Here is a 21,535-nt window from a genome sequence, read left to right on the forward strand (position 1 = left end):
AAGAGTCTTCTCCAATACCGCAGTTCAAAAGCATCAATTCTTCGTCACTCAGCTTTCTTTATAGTCCAACTCTCACATCCATACATGACCACTGGAAAAACCATAGCCTTGACTAGATGGACCTTTGTTGGCAAAGTAATATCTCTGCTTTTGAATATGCTGTCTAGGTTGGTCATAACTTTCCTTCCAAGGAGGAACTGTCTTTTAATATCATGGCTGCAATCTCCATCTGCAATGACTTTGGAGCCCCCCCCCAAATAAATTCAGCCACTGTTTCCACTATTTCCCCATCTATTTGCCATGAAGTGATGGGACCAGATGCCATGATCTTCGTTTTCTGAATGTTGAGCTTGAAGCCAACTTTTTCACTCTCCTCTTTCACCGTCATCAAGAGGCTCTTTAGTTCTTCACTTTCTGCCATAAGGCTGGTGTCTTCTGCATATCTGAGGTTACTGATATTTCTCCCGGCAATCTTGATTCCAGCTTCTGCTTCTTCCAGCCCAGTGTTCACATGATGTACTCTGCTTCTTCCAGCCCAGCGTTTCTCATGATGTACTCTGCATATAAGTTAAATAAGCAGGGTGACAATATACAGCCTTGACATACTCCTTTTCCTATTTGGAACCAGTCTGTTGTTCCATGTCCAGTTCTAACTGCTGCTTCCTGACCTGCATATAGGTTTCTCAAGAGGCAGGTCAGGTGGTCTGGTATTCCCGTCTCTTGAAGAATTTTCCACAGTTTATAGTGATCCACACAGTCAAAGGGTTTGGCATAGTCAATAAAGAAGAAATAGATATTTATCTGGAACTCTCTTGCTTTTTCCATGATCCAGTGGATGTTGGCAATTTGATCTCTGTTCCTCTGCCTTTTCTAAAACCAGCTTGAACATCTGGAAGTTCATGGTTCATGTATTGCTGAAGCCTGGCTTGGAGAATTTTGAGCATTACTTTACTAGCGTGTGAGATGAGTGCAATTGTGCAGTAGTTTGAGCATTCTTTGGCATTGCCTTTCTTTGGGATTGGAATGAAAACTGACCTTTTCCAGTCCTGTGGCCACTGCTGAGTTTTCCAAATTTGCTGGCATATTGAGTGTAGCACTTTCACAGCATCATCTTTAGGATTTGTAATAGCTCAACTGGAATTCCATCACCTCCACTAGCTTTGTTCGTAGTGATGCTTTCCAAGGCCCACTTGACTTCACATTCCAGGATGTCTGGCTTTAGGTGAGTGATCACACCATCATGATTATCTGGGTCGTGAAGATCTTTTCTGTACAGTTCTGTGTTTTCTTGCCGCCTCTTCTTAGTATCTTCTGTTTCTCTTAGATCCATACCATTTCTGTCCTTTATTGAACCCATCTTTGCATGAAATGTGCCATTAGTATCTCTAATTTTCTTGAAGAGATCTCTAGTCTTTCCCATTCTGCTGTTTTCCTCTATTTCTTTGCATTGATCCCTGAGGAAGGCTTTCTTATCTCTCCTTGCTATTCTTTGGAACTCTGCATTCAAATGGGTATATCTTTCCTTTTCTCCTTTGCTTTTCGCTATGTACCACAACGAACAGATTTTATACTTCGAGTGGGTGAATTGCATGGTATGTGAATTACAGTCCATGAAGCCATTTGAAACATAAAGTTTACCTAAAGGATTACACTTACAAAGGGGAAGTTTAAGGTTAGTAGCAGGAGGTAGCTGAAATGGATTGGATTTGGGAAATTTATGGTTCTGCCAACAAACAGCCTATTTTAGGCATCCTGAGGCTAACATAAAAAGGAAAAAAAAAAGCCTTAGTATCTTCAGGGACTTTCACAGGAAAGCACTCAAAGCAAGGGCATTATATTTTGTTACCTATTCTTTTAAACAACTTTTAACTTATCATTGGGCATTCAATATGGCTTAGTAACTGCACATTTTACAATGCTTATATATAACATTCATTGTGAATTTGAATCTTTACAATAACCTCTGTTTAAATTATGAATAGTTGAGTATAGTATGTTGATTAGAAATTAATGGGATATGTACAAATGCTGGCTTTTTCAATATGTTTTGCTTTTCGTAATTTGATTTCTGATTGAGATATTTTGTGTTTGAGAATGTTTGTATTTTACCTGCTCCTCCGCCTCTCAGCCCCCCAACTTAGTGTTAAGGAAGCATGGCAGGTGGTACATAGATTTGAGAAGTAGGATACAATTTCCTCTGTTTAAAAAATAACTCATTTTTATTAGATTATTTGTTCAATTACTTTTCCCTATTTTTAACGTATTTTTCAGCTGATCCAGTTGATGTACTAAAAGCTCTAGATTTTCACAATTCTCCAGAGGGAATATCAAAAACAACGGGCTTTTGCACAAACAGAAAGAATTCAAAAGGTTCAGATACCGCTTACAGAGTTTCAAAGCAAGCACAACTTAGCGCCCCAACGAAACAATTATTTTCAGGTATGTTCTTTTTATTACTGCGACTACTGCTGCTTTGATAACTATTATTATTCCTTTTTATCATGCTACATAATGCATAATTATGGGGGGATTTTTCATAATGGTTTGAAAAATACTTGGTGAATTTTTTTTCCTGTCCTTGAAAGCACTAAATGACCTGGTATTAATTGTCTAGAAGTCATGATAATGTAGGGAAAGGGAGTAGTGAAATGACAATTTCTGAGTATCACATTTTCTAAGTAAGTGCCTTATTATGAGTGCTTGCTTGCTATTGGATACACATCGATTGTTTTTTTCTTACAGCTTCACTAAGTTGAGTGGCCTTGTTCCTATTTAACAGAAGAAGAAACTGAATTTCACTGAGACTCTGATTTATCCGTATTACAGAAGGTCAATATTTAATGCAGGGTTTGTTTCATTGCCAAGGCCAATATTGTCTTATCAAGTATTCCTTTTTGGTCTTTTAGGATCTTTTCAGAAACAATTTATCCTTTAAATTCTTCATATTATCCTCTAGTGTCCTCATGTGAAGGAACTCAAGTTCCCTATTTTTACATAAAACTCTTTTCTATTGATAGAAAAATTATAGATCAAGGGACTACAAATTTACAAAGCAAAAATAGCATATTTTTCAAGAAAGTACATTTTAAAGTATTTTTGAAAATAGATTTATTTTGCTAAATCATTGATTTTTCCAAAATATTTCCTGTCTTGAAAAATGCAAATTTGTGGTGGACAAAAGTAACAAAATGCAAATATAAGGATAAAATGCACACTTTTTCTGACTTAAAATGAAAAATTAAATTCATGAAATATTTTTCAAATCAAATGTGAAAGTTGTAAATAGTAAAAATTAAGCTGCTTTTCTCTTTATTTACACTCTAATGCTGAAATAGGAAAAGGATGGGAATTTTCAGGAGAGAAACAGAGAGTAAAATAGATTAATGGAAAAGCTTTAGAGATACTCAAGAAGTTAGTTTATAATTTTTTATATTTGGCTCATCATCTCAGGATCAGTTTTTCCGCCCTCTGGTGTAGTAGTTATTTTGATTAATTTGATTATTTCTGTTGTTTATTCTTGGAAAAAGAGCACAACATGTACTTCTAGGAGGTCCTTCTGTGTCAGTTAACAGAATAATCAACATTTCCCCATCTTCTCAAAACATTGTGTCTTAGGTATGTGATTTTAATAATGAGTAATTCAGATAGGAAGAGACATCTATATCTGTTTCCACATGCAAGTGATTATAGGGTTATGTTCCTGGAAGATATAGCTTCCTGTCAATTAATACAAAAGAGCATTTAATAAAAATTACCAACAGCACTTTTACCATTAAAAAATCTAAAGTGAATGTGTTAGTAGCATTCTTTATTAAAATGGTGAAAAATCTTGGGAAATTTATTTGGAATACTTTTTCTTTCATTATGAAAACACCAAGTAACAATTTCTTTCCTAATGAATGAAGTAAGCAGTAGTATTGGAAACTTCAACATTAGGGTTGGGGGAAGTGTTTTCAGATTGCCATTGTAATGCTCTGTTGAGTTAATTTATGTGTCCTCCAAAGTCCCAATTTGAGACCTTGAATTTAAATACCTGAGAACTCTGTACCTGTGACCTGAATAGATGCTGTAATTTGCAAATTCCACCTGGTCTCTTTAGAACACCTGCTGTGGGACAGACACAGTACAAGAAACTTTGTGTATATTGAACTTTATGTTCATAACCACCTGGAAAGAAGAATATTTCAACCCAAACAATGGATTAGGTGTTAGAAATGTGAAATTTTTGAATACAGTCACAGAACCCATGGATGATTTAAAGCTGAGAGATAGTCTGGGGACTCTTTTTAGACTAAAGTAGGCTTTTGCCATTATGCAAAATTACCTTCACACATGATTTTAAAAACCCTACCAACCACTAAGTTACATCAGAAAGAGATTTTATTTAAAGGGAGACATATTCTGCATGAAAATATATGGACCACAAGTTAAAAATTAAACCCCAATAATAGTTATTGTGCTTTTTTAATATCAAATGTATTCATGGATGCAATATCTATTGATGTTAAAAGCCCATTTAGGGAATCATTTTTGTATCTGATATACTCTTCTGAGTGATTATTACACATCTAGGATTTATGTATATACACTTATTAGAGGTGGTAACATTTTTTTCCTTTAACAGCAATCATTTAATAGAGAGGATACTTTATTCTTAGTTTGTGTTTATACATTTTAAAACATATTAAGTTGCAAACTTACACATTTTTTCTGTATCATATATACTGATCACTACTATTTAGATAAAATTTCACATCTTAAGTGGTTGAATTTGTGTTATTGAACTTACTTTGTAATGAATTATCTCTGATAGATTTAGTTGGCTGAAACAAATTTGATTAGCATCTTATAGGGAGGAATCTAAATAAGTGTCTAGGTTATATTGTGGACATTTTGACATTGAGTCATGATTTTTTATAATTTATTTTCTAAAGGTCATAACTTAGAGATTACAATTAAAATATTGTTGCTTAATTTTAAATTGAGAAACGCTTCCATAATTGAAAGATTTTACTTGTTGCTACAATTAGAAGTTGACAATTTTCAAAAGCTGTGTTACATAAATGGAATGATTAAAATTTGTTACAACTTATTAAGTCTCACATGAATATACTATTTCCTGAAATTCCTCTTTTTGTAAATGTCCTTTATTAAATAATTTTTGCAAAAATATTGTTTTATCCAACTCATACTATTTTGGCATCATTTTTTTGAGTACAGAACATATTTGAAAATTGAGGTATTCAGGGAAAGAAGTCCTATAATTCTCAACAACATTTTGAGTTAATCATTTGAAGAAAAAACTTCTTTGTTATTGAATTTCCTCAATTTTAGGCTGAATTACTTATATTTTTATTTGTAGTAAAAGAAGCTGAAAGGTGTTTTTGTTAATTGATGTGTTTTATTATCTTTCCATTCTATATACATGATCATTTTTCTTCTATTGATTTTCATAAATATAAAATTGGCTATCTCTGTGACACAAATCAAATCAAACAAAATTCTTACTCTGTGTGTGTGTTTGTGTATGTGTATAAATTGCAATGAAAGCAAGGTTTTTATGATCTATTTGTGATCCAGTGAAGTTGTATTGGTAAATTATTTTAAAGATTAAAATTAAGAATTTTAAGTAGACACTATTTGTTTGGAGGCATCTATCTAGATTTTAGAGTATCTAGATTTTAGGTAGATTAGAACCAAATAGGTAACGTTAATTGACTGCTTTCTTTGTGAAATATTCTTATTTACTTTCCATAATTCCATTTCATAAGACATCTTTCCACTATATCATTTTAAGTGGCTGCATAGAATTCCACTGTATTAGTATTTTAAAATTTCATTTAACCAATCCCAACCATTGCAAGCAATTTTAATGTTTTATTATTATAAATAGTATTCTAATTAATTGACTTAACATAATATCTTTATGTATAAGTATCCCTCTCACTTCTATAAATTCTTCACATTAAAACTTAAAGTCTCCTATAGTCTTCTGAATTTGAATTCATGGCATTCATATTTATAATATTTTTATTATTTCATACCACCATACATAATAGTGTATGGAATGGATGGACTGAATATGGAATTTCTTGGTGTTGGCTTATGCATGCACATACACACCAGTTTTGCATGTGTAAAAATTTTAATTTAAATAATTTCATCCTTCAAATAACAATACCTACTTTACTTATGTCCCAGGGTAGTAAAAGGATTAAATAAAATATATATGTAAACTTATTTTTGAAAAATAGAACCCACAAATTTATATGCAGTGTTTTTAGTAAAAAAAAAAACCCACAATAGTCATTGCTTAAATATCTGAGATGTATTGTGGTAACTATTTAATTTATATATTTATTTAATAAATGCTTACTAAGAACTTATATAGATCTGGCCCCATGCTGGATATTTGGGATATGATGATGAGAAGGAAAAGAAAAAAAATTAACCCTCTTAAATTTAGAATCAAATTAATCAAGTATCTAAGAGTTCTGATTTTAATGACATAAGCTTTTTATTAGTGAAACTTCATGTGTGATAGAAAAAACTGCTCAGAAAATCTTTAGCTTTTGAAGAGATGACTAAGAGCACCATCATATGTTGTGTCCTTACAATGCCTCTTTCAAGAGAGGATAGAGGGCACAGATTAGACAAAGGCAGAAAATACAAATTGTACACCAGAATTTCATCTTAAGTGTTCTAAAAGTGCTTATTGTGTGTTTGATATTGAATTGGCACCATGATCTTGTTTCCTAATTATGCATTCAATTTTACATAATCCTTGTGCTTTAATGAGTGGTGGCGAAGTTTGAATACAGCTTCAACAATTATTGCAGACAAAAATTAATAGAATCCCCTCCCCACTGGTTTTTAAGTCAGTATTGGTATTACTGTTTGAACTTTGGTTACTGGTTAAGACCACATTGGTAAGCTCAAAAATAATAGGGTGATCCAGGAATAGTTTAGAATTTCTGACTCTTTGGCATTCTGTTTTCAGGGGGAACTTTTCCAGAAGATTTTTCAATATTATTTACAATAAGACCCCAAAAAGGAATTCAGTCTTTCCTTTTATCTATATATAATGAGCACGGTATTCAGCAAATTGGTGTTGAGGTTGGGAGATCACCTGTTTTCCTGTATGAAGACCACACTGGAAAACCTGCCCCAGAAGACTATCCCCTTTTTAGAACCGTTAACATTGCAGATGGAAAGTAAGTAACACAATAATCCTGTGTTTTAACTATGTGGAAAGCAGTTCCTTCATTCGGTCATTCAACAAATATTTATAAAGTGTGATGCAGTTTTTCTAGGGAGCGGTGATGCAGAAATGAACAAAACAATAAAATACCTAACCTTACATAGTTTACAATCTGGGTCAAGCAGTGAATGATAAAAAATTACTAATGAATATCAGATGGTGATAAGTGACAGGGAGAAATATAGCAATGAAGAGAGTAGGGGATGATGGTGGTGAGTGCAATTTTAAGGAGTGAGGTCAGGGATAGTCTTACTAAGAAGGTGACATGCAAAGGTGGTAGGATGCATGCCACTGCTAATAATTAAAAGGGTACTATTCCACACGAAGGAAAAACAAATGCACAGCCTCTGATTCTGGCTGTGACTGATTTGGCCTAAGCAACATCAAGGATGCCAGTGTGGCAGGAACAGAGTGAAACGTTGAGGATGGAGAGGCAGCAGGAGGGAAAATGGTATAATACTTTGTGTTGTTGTTTAGTCATTAAGTCCTATCCGACTCTTTTGCAACCCCATGTAGATGGCCAGGCTCCTCTGTCCATGGGATTTCCCAGACAAGAACACTGGCGTGGCTTGCCATTTTCTTCTTTAGGGGATCTTCTGACCCAGGGATGAAACCCACATCTCCTGCATTGGCAGGAGGATTCTTTTCCAATGAGCCACCAGGGAAGCCCATAATACATTGGATTATAGGTGATTGGAAACACTTTGGATTTTATTCCGGGTAAATACGAAGTCACTGTAGACGTTTTGAGCAAAAGAATGATCTGATTTGACTTCCTCAGATAGAGCTAGCGGTAAAGAACCCATCTGCCAATGCTGGAGACAAAAGAGACTTGGGTTTGATCCCTGAATTGGAAAGATCCCCTGGAGGAGGGCTGGCAACCCACTCCAGTATTCTTATCTGGAGAATTCCATGGACAGAGGAGCCTGGTGGGCTATAGTTCACAGGGTTGCAAAGAGTTGGACACGACTGAAGTGACTTAGCACGAATGCATGCACCAATATTATTAATATTGACAATCATAGGAAGTTTTATATAATACTCAATATGTGCTGTATACTGTTGTGAACACCTTATACAAGTTAACTTATTTAATTTTTCACAACTTTTTGAAGAAAATAATAATAAACCCATTTTACAGATAAGGGAAGTAAGGTACTGGGAATTTAAGTAACTTGCATTTGGAAAGTGGCAAAGGTGAGGTTTGAACTCAGGTAGACTGTCCAGTAACAGCCACTCTCTTGAGAAAATCATGCTGAATTCTGTACTGTGAATATTGTTTAATATTGTTTTGCTCCCTATCATTTCAGGAGCAGCTAAAAGCAAATAAATGTTTGTTAAATGTACTTGATATTTTATTGCTGAATTTAGGCTACTAAGAAGATTTATCACAAATATAACATTTGATTATAGACATAAGAAAGAAATAGCTGTTCAGATGGGGAAAAAAAAATTCACACTCAGATTACCATTGTCAGAACCATGGAAAAACTGCCTCTCAAACCCAGGAAAAAACTGGGCTTTAACAAGTAATTTACATCATTATCCTTAATATGAAAAGTGATGATAATTCTATGAATGAAAATACATCAGAGTAAGAAGTGTAGGGTATACTGTTTTAGATTGTTTTAGATACAGCAGTCCTCTTCGGCATGGTTGCCTTGAGCTAAGACCTTGGAAGCCAGGGAGTGAGCATGTGGGGTTATGGAGGAAGAGCATTCCTGACAAAGTGAATTAGGTGAAAGGAACAAGAAAGAGGCAGAAGTGTGGCTGGAATACTGCGAATCAGAAAGCAGAAATGTGGACATGAGATAGAAGAGAGGCAGGGTTAGGCAAAGTAAGGACTTCGGCTTTTACTGGGAGTATCAGGTTAGCTTTTAGCTAGAGAGAAACTTGATATGACTCATATTTTAAAATGGCGACTCTGGTTGCATCAGAGTGGGAGCAGGGACCAGTTAGGAGTCTAGGAGAGAGACATGGTTACCTGGTCAAAATTGTGAGATTTGAATCCTGAATATCCTGCAAATATAGGATTGACAGATTTCCTGATGATATGAATGTATAATATGACAGAAAGAGGATAATTAAGAATGTTTCCAAAATTTAAGGTTAATTTAGTATTTTGAACATTGTATGTGACACCATGATTATGACATATTATTATCAGACCTTAAATTAATTCAACAAAATTCAAGTTTAGAGTCCTAATCAACTTGCAACAATACAAAGAAATCATTTTTATTTTATGTTAATGAAAAGCACATGCCCACAGTAGTGGAGGGGGTTTAATTGAAGACACAGACTTCTTGGCGGAAACATGTGTAAATTTTACTCTCACAGTATTAAGTGCCTCCTAATATAAATCTTTGTGCAATTCAAACCAAGCAGATGCCTATGCTAGTTCAAATTGCTATGGAAAGACCAAAGATTAAGTGTATATGGAAATATACTTGGTCCTCATCAGTAGCCATGCCAAGTCACATGAAACAGATTTTTGAAAGGCTCCTGCAACTCTTTGGGTACTTTATTTTATGGATATAGTCCTAGAAACTTCTGGAATATTAATTTAGCACTTTTCATTTGGAAAAATAAAAGAGTGGTTTGCAAAATGCAAGTGATCTTCATTTAGTTGTTTATGTTAGCACAAGATACTGTTAATAAAACCCACCATTTTACAATTTTGATTAGGGTATTTGTATTTCCAAAGGACTGGCCACATCTCCATTCCTCCCCCCCCCCCGCCCCCACCTTCCCTACCCCCACCTCGCAAAGACCTGTCATCACTGCTCTGAATTAGCTGGAGCAGTAGCTTCAGAGTGAATTGAGACTCTCACTCCACACATGCATTGACTATGCTTTCTTTCAGTGTTCCTACTTCCTGCCAACTCTGGAAAGGAGAGATATTGTGTCTCAGTCTTGGATCCTGCCCACAGTAGTGAAATATAACTGTCTTGAAATTAAAGTGGAAAAAGAAAACGAAAGCACTTGAAATAAATGCGAGTAAAGACAGAGAAGCACATTGTGTCTTACAATTAAACGTTCAATTGCTCCAGATGGAGCATTCATTCAATTAGTAGACATACCCTTTTAGAGCCTATATCAGGGGATCTCTCAAGCAGAATTCTTTCAAGTGAAATTCCACATTGGAAGAAAGCACTTACGTACATAGAAACTATTACTTATCCCATATCCCACCCCTAATCTCTATCAAATAACCTCGTGAGGGCATGGTGAGATCGAGCTATTGTTTCAACACAAGGTGAAGCAGAGGATGGGCACTGCCTTATCAGCACAGACAGCTAATCCTGCTGTGCAATTTACATAGCTGTGTGACTTTTTGAGTACCTACCACTGCTCTGGATACTAAGTAGCCACTTGTTAACTGATTGATGAATAAATAAGCCTACATTTTGTATAATTTAAGATCACTTGTATAATTCAAAATACATTGTTCTTTCACAATAATGGTTTGACAACATCTTTGGAACTTACAGCATTATTTGGCTTTTTAAGGTGGCACCGGGTAGCAATCAGCGTGGAGAAGAAAACTGTGACAATGATTGTTGATTGTAAGAAGAAAACTACAAAACCGCTTGACAGAAGTGAGAAAGCAATCGTTGACACCAATGGAATTATGGTTTTTGGGACAAGGATTTTGGATGAAGAAGTTTTTGAGGTAAAATAAATCAAACTTTATTTTTTATGAATATTATTAATTCAGATGAGTGGAGTTAATAACAGCAACAATCCATGTATGCTATAAAGCAAAGTTGTAAACTTTAAAGGGTGACCTGATTTATTCCCCTGTATGTATAGCAGTGATGTTTTCTATTGTCCAGTAAGAGAATGAGTAGACAGTGGTGACTATAAAACCTGGGAAACTTTAATAGAGATTGGTTGATTTAAACACTGGCATGCTATATTCTTGGGAAAGACGAATGGCTTTCCTCTTAGTACTTTGCATTATTTTCTTTGGAGAAAAGAACATTTTCTTCAATTCCTTCTCTCAGAGATTAAGTTAATGAAATGTACAAGTCAGATATTTTTTTGTGTGTGTGTATTTCCAAGGTAAAATAGAGATACTCCAAAAGATAAACTTTATTTTTAAAAATCACTATTTCAATGTGAAGGTAATGGTTAAAAGCTCCTTTCCAGTTATAATTGACCAATTATGATAATCACATTATTTATTTGACCCTTCCATCACTGTATCTGGTAACTCTTGCTTTAATTTTCATTTAGTCAATTATTAATGGAACGAACACATTTGACTCCATGAAGGGGTGCACTCCTGAGCTATTCAGTCATTACTCTGGTGACTGTTTTAATACCATTTTTTAATAACTTAGTTTTCAAAGTGTAACAAAGTAAAGCTGTATAATATATTATGGTTTAATAGACAAGTTTTACATGGAAATACATTTGCTGCATTCTGCTGATACGTATATAGAGATATGTGCACACACAGTATGTGTTTTCAAAAACCACAGTGGAAATTCAGAGGGCCAGTAGAATATTGCATTTATGTGCTTAGTTATAAAATCAATGGCATAATTTCAAATAGAACTATTATTTGTGACATATCAGATTATTTGGGATTCTATTTGTTTCTGAGTTTTTGCACTAGTATATACCCAGGTCTTTGATGCTAAACAAAATGTTTTAACACATTATATCACACTAAATTAATGACAAACTGATTCAGACAATATGTAATAATAAAGTCTCAGATATTTCAATATCATGCATTGATTGCACACAAATGATAAATGAATATTTATTTATTAAATGAATGAATATATAAATTAATTTAATTTTTAGGCTTACAGAATTCTATTTTAAAATTAAACTGTTTATGAACATCAGTTTCATAAGCTAAATCTATTTTTGTTATACACAGCACCTGATTTTCCTAGAACATATGAGTAATATGGAAGAAATATATCAGTTGAAGGTTTCATTTCATACATTAATCTATCGCTGTACATATTCACAGAGCTTATGTTAAGTTAAATATGTAAATTAAGAGTACATTGTTTTTGCCATAAATGATTAAAACATATAAGAGGAAATATATAATATTATTTATTAATTAGTTGTCAAAATTTACTGTTTCTGAAAGATAATATTTGATACATGTACACATTGATTGGGCTTCCCTGGTGACTCAGACTGTAAAAAATTCACCTGCAGTGCAGAAGACCCAGGATTCATACTTGGGACAGGAAAATCACCTGGAGAAGGGAATGGCCACCCATTCCAGTATTCTTGCCTGGAGATTCCATGGACAGAGGAGCCTGGCTGGTTCCACAGTCCATGGGGTCGCAAAGTCAGACACCACTGAGCAACTAAATCACTGAGCGACTAACACACACACACACACACACACACATATACATTGATTAGATTTCTTTTTCATACTATTTTATAGCATCGAGACTTCTATTTTTACCTGAACTTACTTCTAGGTGAATGTCATTTAATTTTTATTTTTTATTCCCCCTACCCTACGCGCATATAAAACCAGATTATATTCCACTTTCTTTTCCATATACTACACTCATACTTACTAGGGTCCAGTTCAGAGTTTTTAAAGTGTAGTTACAGACTATCACAGTAAGCTTCTTCTTTTTTTTTTCAAAATAAATAATTAAACCTAATGCTACATATTAAAAATATGTAATAAGCACCTCTATGTTTCATAGGCTGATTATAGTATCAACAATTAAAATATGTAAAAATGATTCCTTAAAATATTTCCATGTGTCTTCAACCACTACTAACCAAAATATATCTAGCCAAGAGGTATCTAGTAAACGACCAAAGACAGAGGTGCTGAAAGCAAAATGTATCACTATTTTATCTGATTAAACATTAGCAATCTAATGCATAAACCATATTCTAAACTTTGAAGTAACTTCAGCTGTTTATCTGAAAAAAGAAAGTCTAATATGCAGTATTTGAATTGCAATCTGTAGAGTTTTAAGAATTCAGCATTAAATAATAAAAGCAAAACTAAAAATATTTTTTAAAGTATGACAAAATTAGTTTATATGAAAATGCCAAAATGAATATGTAGACCCATAATTCAGATTATATACTTTTAGCATGGCAGAGTAAATATAAGAATTGATTTGGGAATGATAAAAATCTGATTTTGAATCCTAATACATAGCTTAATCATGTTTCTCTGTGTAATTATTTTTTGTAAGTTTTAATTTCTTAGTCTTCAGATGAGAACAGTAATATAATCTCTCTCTTTCGTATTTTTAAAAAATTGAATTTATGCATGTAAAGTGCTTGAAGTACTAGTACTAGACAGATTGTGACTCTGTATCTTTTTTTCTTGCTAAGAATATTGTTTTTTTTTTTCTTAAATGTATTTATTTTGACTGTTTTTGGCTGCACTGGGTCTTTATTGATGTTCCTAGCCTTACTTGTTGTGGTGAGCCAGGGCTACTCTTCACTGGAGTGTCCAGGGTTCTCATTGTGGTGGCTTCTCTTGTTGCAAGGCCTGGTCTCTTGGGCTTTCTCATGGGTGTCAGTAATGACAGCCCATGGGCTCAGTTGTTGTGGCTCATGGGCTCTGGAGCATAACCTTAGTAGTGGTGCTGGGCTCTGTGGTCCGTGACATGTGCAGTCCTCCCAGACTGGGGTTGAACTTGCTTCCTCTGCATTGGACCCTTAGGGAAGTCCCCATGTCCCTTTAAACTGCATATGTTTTCCAAGGTTCATACTTAAAAAGATAGTATGCCAGTAGACACAGTTTTCCTGTAGATTAGCATGATAAGATGGAAACAATTTTCACATTTATCCATCTTTCCCAGTCTAGATACATTTTTGTCAGTCTTTGAGACTTTTGTATAATTGAAGTGCAATAATATAAAAATATCAAAAGAGTACTATTTAATCAGTTGTGACATATACATATATGTGTATACATATATGAGGATTCCCAGGTGGCTCAGTGGTAAAGAATCCACCTGCCAATGCAGATATCAGAAATGTGGGTTTAACACCTGGTTAGGAAGATCCCCTGGAGAAGGAAATGGCAAACAACTGCAGCATTCTTGCCTGGATAATCCCATGGACACAGCAGTCTCTGGTGGGTTACAGTTCATAGGGTGGCAAAGAGTTGGATGTGACAGCACACATACACGCACACACTTATGTATATGTATATATATATATATATATATACACACACACATATATACCTCTGAAATTATTGTCATCACACCCAGAGAAATTTTCCTCCTGTATTTTTATGATCCATCCTTTCTCCACCCTAAACCCCAGGTAATCTCTAATTTATGTTTTATCACTACAATTTATATGTTACGAAACTTTTATAAATGGAATTGTACTGTATGCATTCTCTTTAGTTTGGCTACTTGTTATTCAGCATACCATTTTTAAGTCTTATCCATGTTTTCTTATGTATCTTTATTTTGCTTTTTTTTAATGAGCAGTTTTCTAATGTGTGAGTAAAACACAGTTTCTTAATCCATCTGTTTTGCTAGAAAGCATTTGGATTGTTTCTATACTTTGGCTACTGCATACAAAGCTCTTGTGAATAATCATGCCCATTTTGTGTGGGAATTTATTTTTATTTGTCTTAGTTAAGTACCTAGAAGTTGAATGCTTGGGTTATTTGGTAGGTGCATGTTTTGTTGTTGTTCAGTCACTAAGTTGTGTCCAACTCTTTGTGACCCCATGAACTGCAGCACAGCAGGCTTCCCTGTCCTTCACTGTCTCCCATAGTTTGCTAAAACTCATGTCTTTGAGTAGGTGGTATTCCAACCATCTCATCCTTTGTTGCCCCTTTCTTCTGCCCTCAATCTTTCCCAATATCAGGGTCCTTTCCAGTGAATCAGCTCTTTGCATCAGGTGGCCAAAATATTGGAGTTTCAGCTTCAGTCCTTCCAGTGAATATACAGGGTTGATTTCCTTTAGAATTGACTGGTTTGATCTCCTTGCTGTCCAAGGGACTCTTAAGAGTCTTCTCCAACACCACAATTCAAAAGTATCAACTCTTTAACGCTCAGACTTCTTTATGGTCCAACGGTCACATCCATACATGATTACTAGAAAAACCATAGCTTTGACTACATGGACCCTTGTTGGCAAAGTGATATCTCTGTTTTTTTAATATGCTGTCTAGGTTTGTCATAGCCATTCTTCCAAGGAGCAAGCATTTTTTAATTTCATGGTTGCAGTCACCATCCACAGTGATTTTGAGCTCAAGAAAATAAAATGTCACTGTTTCTACTTTTTCCCCATCTATTTGCCATGAAGTGATGGGACTGGCTCCTGTGATCTTACTTTATTGATTGTTGAGTTTTAAGTCAACTTTTTTACTCTCTTTTTTCACCATCATCCAGAGGCTCTTTAGTTCATCTTTGCTTTCTGCCATAAGGTTTGTGTCATCTGCATATCTGAGGTTATTTATATTTCTCCCCGAATTCTTGATTCCAACTTGTAAGTCATCCAGCATGCATCATGCATCATGCATCATGCATCATTTTACATGATGTACTCTGCATATAAGTTAAATAAGCAGGGTGACAATATGCAGCCTTGACGTACTCCTTTCCCAACTTGGAACCAGCCCATTGTTCCCTGTCCAGTTCTAACTGTTGCTTGTTGGCCTGCATACAGGTTTCACAGGAGACAGGTAAGGTTATCTGATATTCCCATATCTTTAAGAATATTCCACAGTTTGTTGTGATCCACACAGTTAAAGACTTTAGTGTAGTCAGTAAAGCAGAAGCAGATTTCTTTTTGGAATTCCCTTGCTTTTTCTATGATCCAACCAATGTTCACAATTTGATCTCTAATTCCTTTGTCTTTTCTAAAGCTAACTTGTACACATGTAAGTTCTTGGTTCATGTACTGTTGAAGCCAAGCTCAAAGGATTTTGAGCATTACCTTACTAGCATATGAAATGAGCACAGTTGTATGATAGTTTGAACATTCTTTGGTATTGGCTTTCTTTGAGATTGTAATGAAAACTGACCTTTCCCAGTCTTGTGGCCATTGCTGAGCTTTCCAAATTTGCTGGCGTATTGAATGCAGCACATTAACAGCATCATCTTTTAGGATTTGAAATAGCTCAGCTAGAATTCCATCATTACCACTAGTTTTGTTCAAAGTAATTCTTCCTAAGTCCCAGTTGACTTCACATTCCAGGATGTCTGGCTCTATGTTAGTGATCACACCCTCTTGGTTATCCAGGTCATTAAGCATTTTTTTGTTTGTTTGTTTTGTATAGTTCTGTGTATTCCTGCCACCTCTTCTTAATATCTTCTGCTTCTGTTAGTTGCGTGTTGTTTCTGTCCTTTATTGTGCCTATCTTTGCATGAAATCAAAGATAGATATCTCTAATTTTCTTGAAGTGATCTATAGTCTTTTCCATTTTTTCTACTATTTTTCTCTATTTCTTTTCATTGTTCACTTAAAAAGGTGTACAATACATGTATAAATAATATCTCATGAAGAAGTTTATGCCCAAAAATTTCTCTGTGTTCCACCTATTTATCACTGCCTTTCCCCTAAACTCTGGCAACCACTAAGTTTTCACTAGTTTCTTAGTTTTGCTTTTTCCAGAGTGTCATATAGTTGGAGTTATACAGTTTTTAGTCTTTCCAGGTTGACTTCCTTCACTTCAGATCAGATCAGATCAGATCAGTCACTCAGTCGTGTCCGACTCTTGCGACCCCATGAATCGCAGCACACCAGGCCTCCCTGTCCATCACCAACTCCCGGAGTTCACTCAGACTCACGTCCATCGAGTCAGTGATGCCATCCAGCCATCTCATCCTCTGTCGTCCCCTTCTCCTCTTGCCCCCAATCCCTCCCAGCATCAGAGTCTTTTCTAATGAGTCAACTGTTCACATGAAGTGGCCAAAGTACTGGAGTTTCAGCTTTAGCATCATTCCTTCCAAAGAAATCCCAGGGCTGATCTCCTTCAGAATGGTATTATACATTTGCATTTCCTCCATGTCCTTATGGCTTGATAGCTTATTTCATTTAAGTACTGAATAATATTCCATTGTTTGAATGTATCACAGTTTATTTATCCATTCATCTTCTGAAAGACCTAATGATTGGTTCCTAGTTTTGATAACTATGAGTAAATCTGTATAGATAACCAGGTTCAGGTTTTCATGTTGATATGATAACATGATGATATCATATTTACCTAAGATGTTGATAAGTTTTCAGCCTCTTAGGGTAAATACAAAGGAATGTAAACGGATAATATGGTATGAGTATGCCTAGTTGTAAGAAACTAATAAACTGTCTTCCAAAAGGAATGTGCTATCTTGCATTATCATTGCAATGAATGAAAATTCTTCTTTCACAGTTTTGGCACTATTTGGCTCTTATTCATTTTAATAGGTGTGTAGTAGTATCTTGTTTTAATATGTATTTCCCTGATGATATGTTGAGCATCTTTTCATATATACGTACTTGCCAGTTTTCTATCTTCTTTGGTGAGGTATCTGTTAAGATCTTTTGCCCATTTTTTAATCAGGTTATTTTTGTTTCAAATGTTTTTTGAAGAATAATTCTTTATTAGATATGTCTTTTGCAGATACTTTCTCCTGGTTTGTCTTCTCATTTCCTTGACATTGTATTTTGTGGAGTGAAAGTTTTTAATTTTAATGAAGTCCAGCTTATCATTTTTTTTTTCATGCATCATGCTTTTGATGTGGTAGCTAAAAAGCCATTGCTCTACCCAGTTGTCATCTAACCTTTCTTAATGTTCTCTTCTAGGAGTTTCATAGTTTTGCATTTAGATAATGATATATTTTGAGTTAATTATTATAAATGGTGTAAGGTTTGTGTTTAGATTCACTTTTTTGCATGTGGATTTCTTGTTCTAGTACAATTTGTTGAAAAAACTATCTTTACTCCATTGTATTGCCTTTGTTTGCTCCTTTGTCAAAGATCACTTGACTATACTTAGTGGGTTTACTTCAGGGCTCTCTATACTGTTTCATTGATCTACTTGTCTTTTCTATCACAAAAATTACATTGTCTTGATTACTGTAACTTTATAGTAAGTCTTGAAGTCTGGGTGTCAGTTCCCCAACTTTGTTTTACTCACTTAAAATTGAGTTGGCTATTCTGGGCCTTTTGCCTCTTGTTATAAATTTTAAAATCAGTTTGATGATATTCACAAAGTAATTTCCTGGGATTTTTAACTGGGAAAGTTGAAGCTGTAGATCATGTTCGGACAGCCTTACATCCTGGCAATAATGAGTCTTTCTATCTGTGAAAATGGAATATTTCTCAATTATTTAGTACTTTGATATATCATCAACATTTTGTAGCTTTTCTCATTTAGATCTTGTTCATATTTTGTTATTGTTTTCAGTTTCACTGGTTTTGACTCTCATTTTTATTATTTCTTTCTTTTACTTGCTTTGTAATTAAATTGCTCTTCCCCTTCTAGTTTTCCAAGGTGGAATCTTAGATGATTTGATTTTATATTTTTCTCCTTTTCTTGTATTTGTATTCAATGTTAAAATTTTCTCTATGAGAACTGCTTTTGCTGCATACTACATATTTTGATGAGTTGTGTTTTATTTAGTTCAAAAATATTTTATAATTTTCTTCGAGATAGCACCATTGATTCATTGTATTTGGAAATGTGTAGTTTACTTTCCATTTAAAAAAAGACTTTACAGAAATCTTTCTGTTATTGATGTCTAGTTTAATTTAACTCTGTTCTAAGGGCTGATATTGTATAATTCTATAATTCTGCTCTTCTAAGTTGTTTAGGTGTGTTTTATGCCCCAGAAGGTGGTCTGTTTTTGTGAATATTCTGTGCAAGAAGAATGTATAATCTGCTGTTTGATAAAATAGTATATAGAAGTCACTTTAATCTTCTTGATTGATAATGCTGTTGTGTTCAAATATGTCCTTACTAATTTTGTGCAGCTAGATCTCAATTTCTGGTAGAAGGGTATTAAACTTTCCAACTATGTTATTATAATGGATTACTCCATTTCTTCTTGCAGTTATATCACCTTTTGTCTTGTGCAGCTTGATGTTCTGTGTTAGGCACACACACGTCAAGAGCTATTGTTTCTTCTTGGACCATTGACTCCTTTATCAGTATAGAGCATCTCTCTCTATCTCTGATAACTTTCTTTATTCTGAAGTCTTCTGTGCCTGAAATTAACATAGTTACTCTTGCTTTCTTTTGATTAGTGATAGTATAGTCTATCTTTTCCATTCCTATACTTTTAATCTATATGTGTCTATACTGAAAGTAGGTTTCTAGTAAACAATATATAATTGGGCCTTGGTTTTTGATCCACTCTGTATAGCATTTGAGGTTAATTCAGATTTCAGAACTCTATAGAAGATCCAAAACAATACTTGTTCAGGATATTGTTCGTCTTCCAATATGAGCAATTCCTTGTTAATGCATCACAAGATTATCTTGTGATGCCAACAGTTTACAATAATGTATCACACACTTTGTTTTGTCCCTTTTGTAAGTTTTATCTCTGATTTCTTGTTTGTTTGTTTTTTTTTTTTTTTCTTTAAGGCTTATCATTACTTTGTGGCATTTTATTAACTTCTCAAAAAAAAAAAAAAGCCATCTTTTATTGCATTCTCGTTGTCACTATTACTGTGCTATTTTGTAATTATCTAAAATGCATTTCTTTCTCATTAGACTGTAAATTTATTGACAGCAGAATTTATATCCGCTTAATTTAGATACTGAATCAGTGGCATCAAACACAAACTCTGCACAGTGCTTATATCTAATGAAGACTAGCAAATATATGAGTGTACGTTATGCCTGCTAGCAGTTAAGGCTTTGTTAGAACCACCTGTCTGGAAGGACAAAAAAAAAAAAAACCGTGGGAAGTCAAGAGATACCTGGAGTAACAGGCAAATTTGGCCTTGGAGTACAAAATGAAGCAGGGCAAAAGTTAACAGAGTTTTGCCAGAGAACATATTGGTCATAGCAAACACCTTCTTCCAACAACACAAGAGACAACTCTACATAGGGACATCACCAGATGGTCAAAACTGAAATCAGATTGATTATATTCTTTGCAGTTGAAGATGGAAAAACTCTATACAGTCAGCAAAAACAAGATGGGAGCTAATTGTGGCTAAGATCATGAACTCCTTATTACCAAGTTCAGCCTTGAAGAAAGTAGGGAAAACCACTAGACTATTCAGGTATGATCTAAATCAAATCTCTTATGATTATACAGTGGAAGTGACAAATAGATTCAAGGGATTAGATCTGATACACAAAGTACCTGAAGAACTATGGATGGAGGTTCATGACGTTGTACAGGAGGCAGTGATTAAGACCATCCCCAAGAAAAAGAAAGGCAAAAAGGCAAAATGGTTGTCTGAGGAAGCCTTTCAAATAGTGAGAAAAGAAGAGAAGCTAAAGGCAAAAGGGAAAAGGAAAGATATACCTATCTGAATGCAGAGTTCCAAAGAATAGCAAGGAGAGGTAAAGAAGCTTCCCTCAATGATCAGTGCAAAGAAATAGAAGAAAACAATAGAATGGGAAAAACTAAAGATTTCTTCAAGAAAATGGGAGATACCAAGGGAATATTTCATGCAAAGATGGGCCCAATAAAGGACAGAAATAGTATGGACCTAACAGAAGCAGAAGACATAAATAAAAGGTGGCAAGAACACACAGAAGAACTATATTAAAAAGATCTTCATGACCCAGATAACCATGAGGCTGTGATCACTCACCTAGAGGCAGACGTCCTGGAGTGCGAAGTCAAGTGGGCCTTAGGAAGCATGACTACAATCAAAGCTAGTGGAGTTGATAGAATTCCAGCTGAGCTATTTCAAGTCCTAAAAGACGATACTGTTAAAGTGCTGTACTCAATACACAAGCAAATTTGGAAAACTCATCATTGGCCAGAGGACTGGAAAAGGTCAGTTTACATTCCAATCCCAAAGAAAGACAATGCCAAAGAATGTTCAAATTATGGCACAGTTGCACTCATCTCACATGCTAGCAAAGTAATGCTCAAAATTCTCCAAACCTGGCTTCAACAATATGTGAACCAAGAACTTCCAGATGTTCAAGCTGGTTTTAGGAAAGGTAGAGGAATCAGAGATCAAATTGCCAACATCCATTGGATCATCAAAAAAGTGAGAGAGTTCCAGAAAATCATCTACTTCTCCTTTACTGTGTACCCCAAAGCCTTTGACTGTGTGGATCACAATAAACTGTGGAAAATTCTGAAAGAGATGGGAATACCA

At 34.7% G+C, this 21,535-nt stretch overlaps 1 protein-coding gene across 1 annotated transcript in view; it reads left to right on the forward strand.

The window, feature by feature from the left end:
- Positions 1 to 21,535, forward strand: part of COL11A1 (collagen, type XI, alpha 1) — a 226,752-nt gene that overhangs the window by 27,448 nt on the left and 177,769 nt on the right. The window contains exons 2-4 of the mRNA XM_010830962.1: positions 2,272 to 2,439; positions 7,001 to 7,214; positions 10,775 to 10,937. Of these exons, the coding sequence (XP_010829264.1) occupies positions 2,272 to 2,439; positions 7,001 to 7,214; positions 10,775 to 10,937 (545 nt within the window). The remainder of the gene's footprint in view (positions 1 to 2,271; positions 2,440 to 7,000; positions 7,215 to 10,774; positions 10,938 to 21,535) is intronic.

This window comes from Bison bison, unplaced genomic scaffold (genome assembly GCF_000754665.1).
Source record: "Bison bison bison isolate TAMUID 2011002044 unplaced genomic scaffold, Bison_UMD1.0 scf7180017864519, whole genome shotgun sequence".
In the NCBI taxonomy this organism is placed as follows: Eukaryota; Metazoa; Chordata; class Mammalia; order Artiodactyla; family Bovidae; genus Bison; species Bison bison.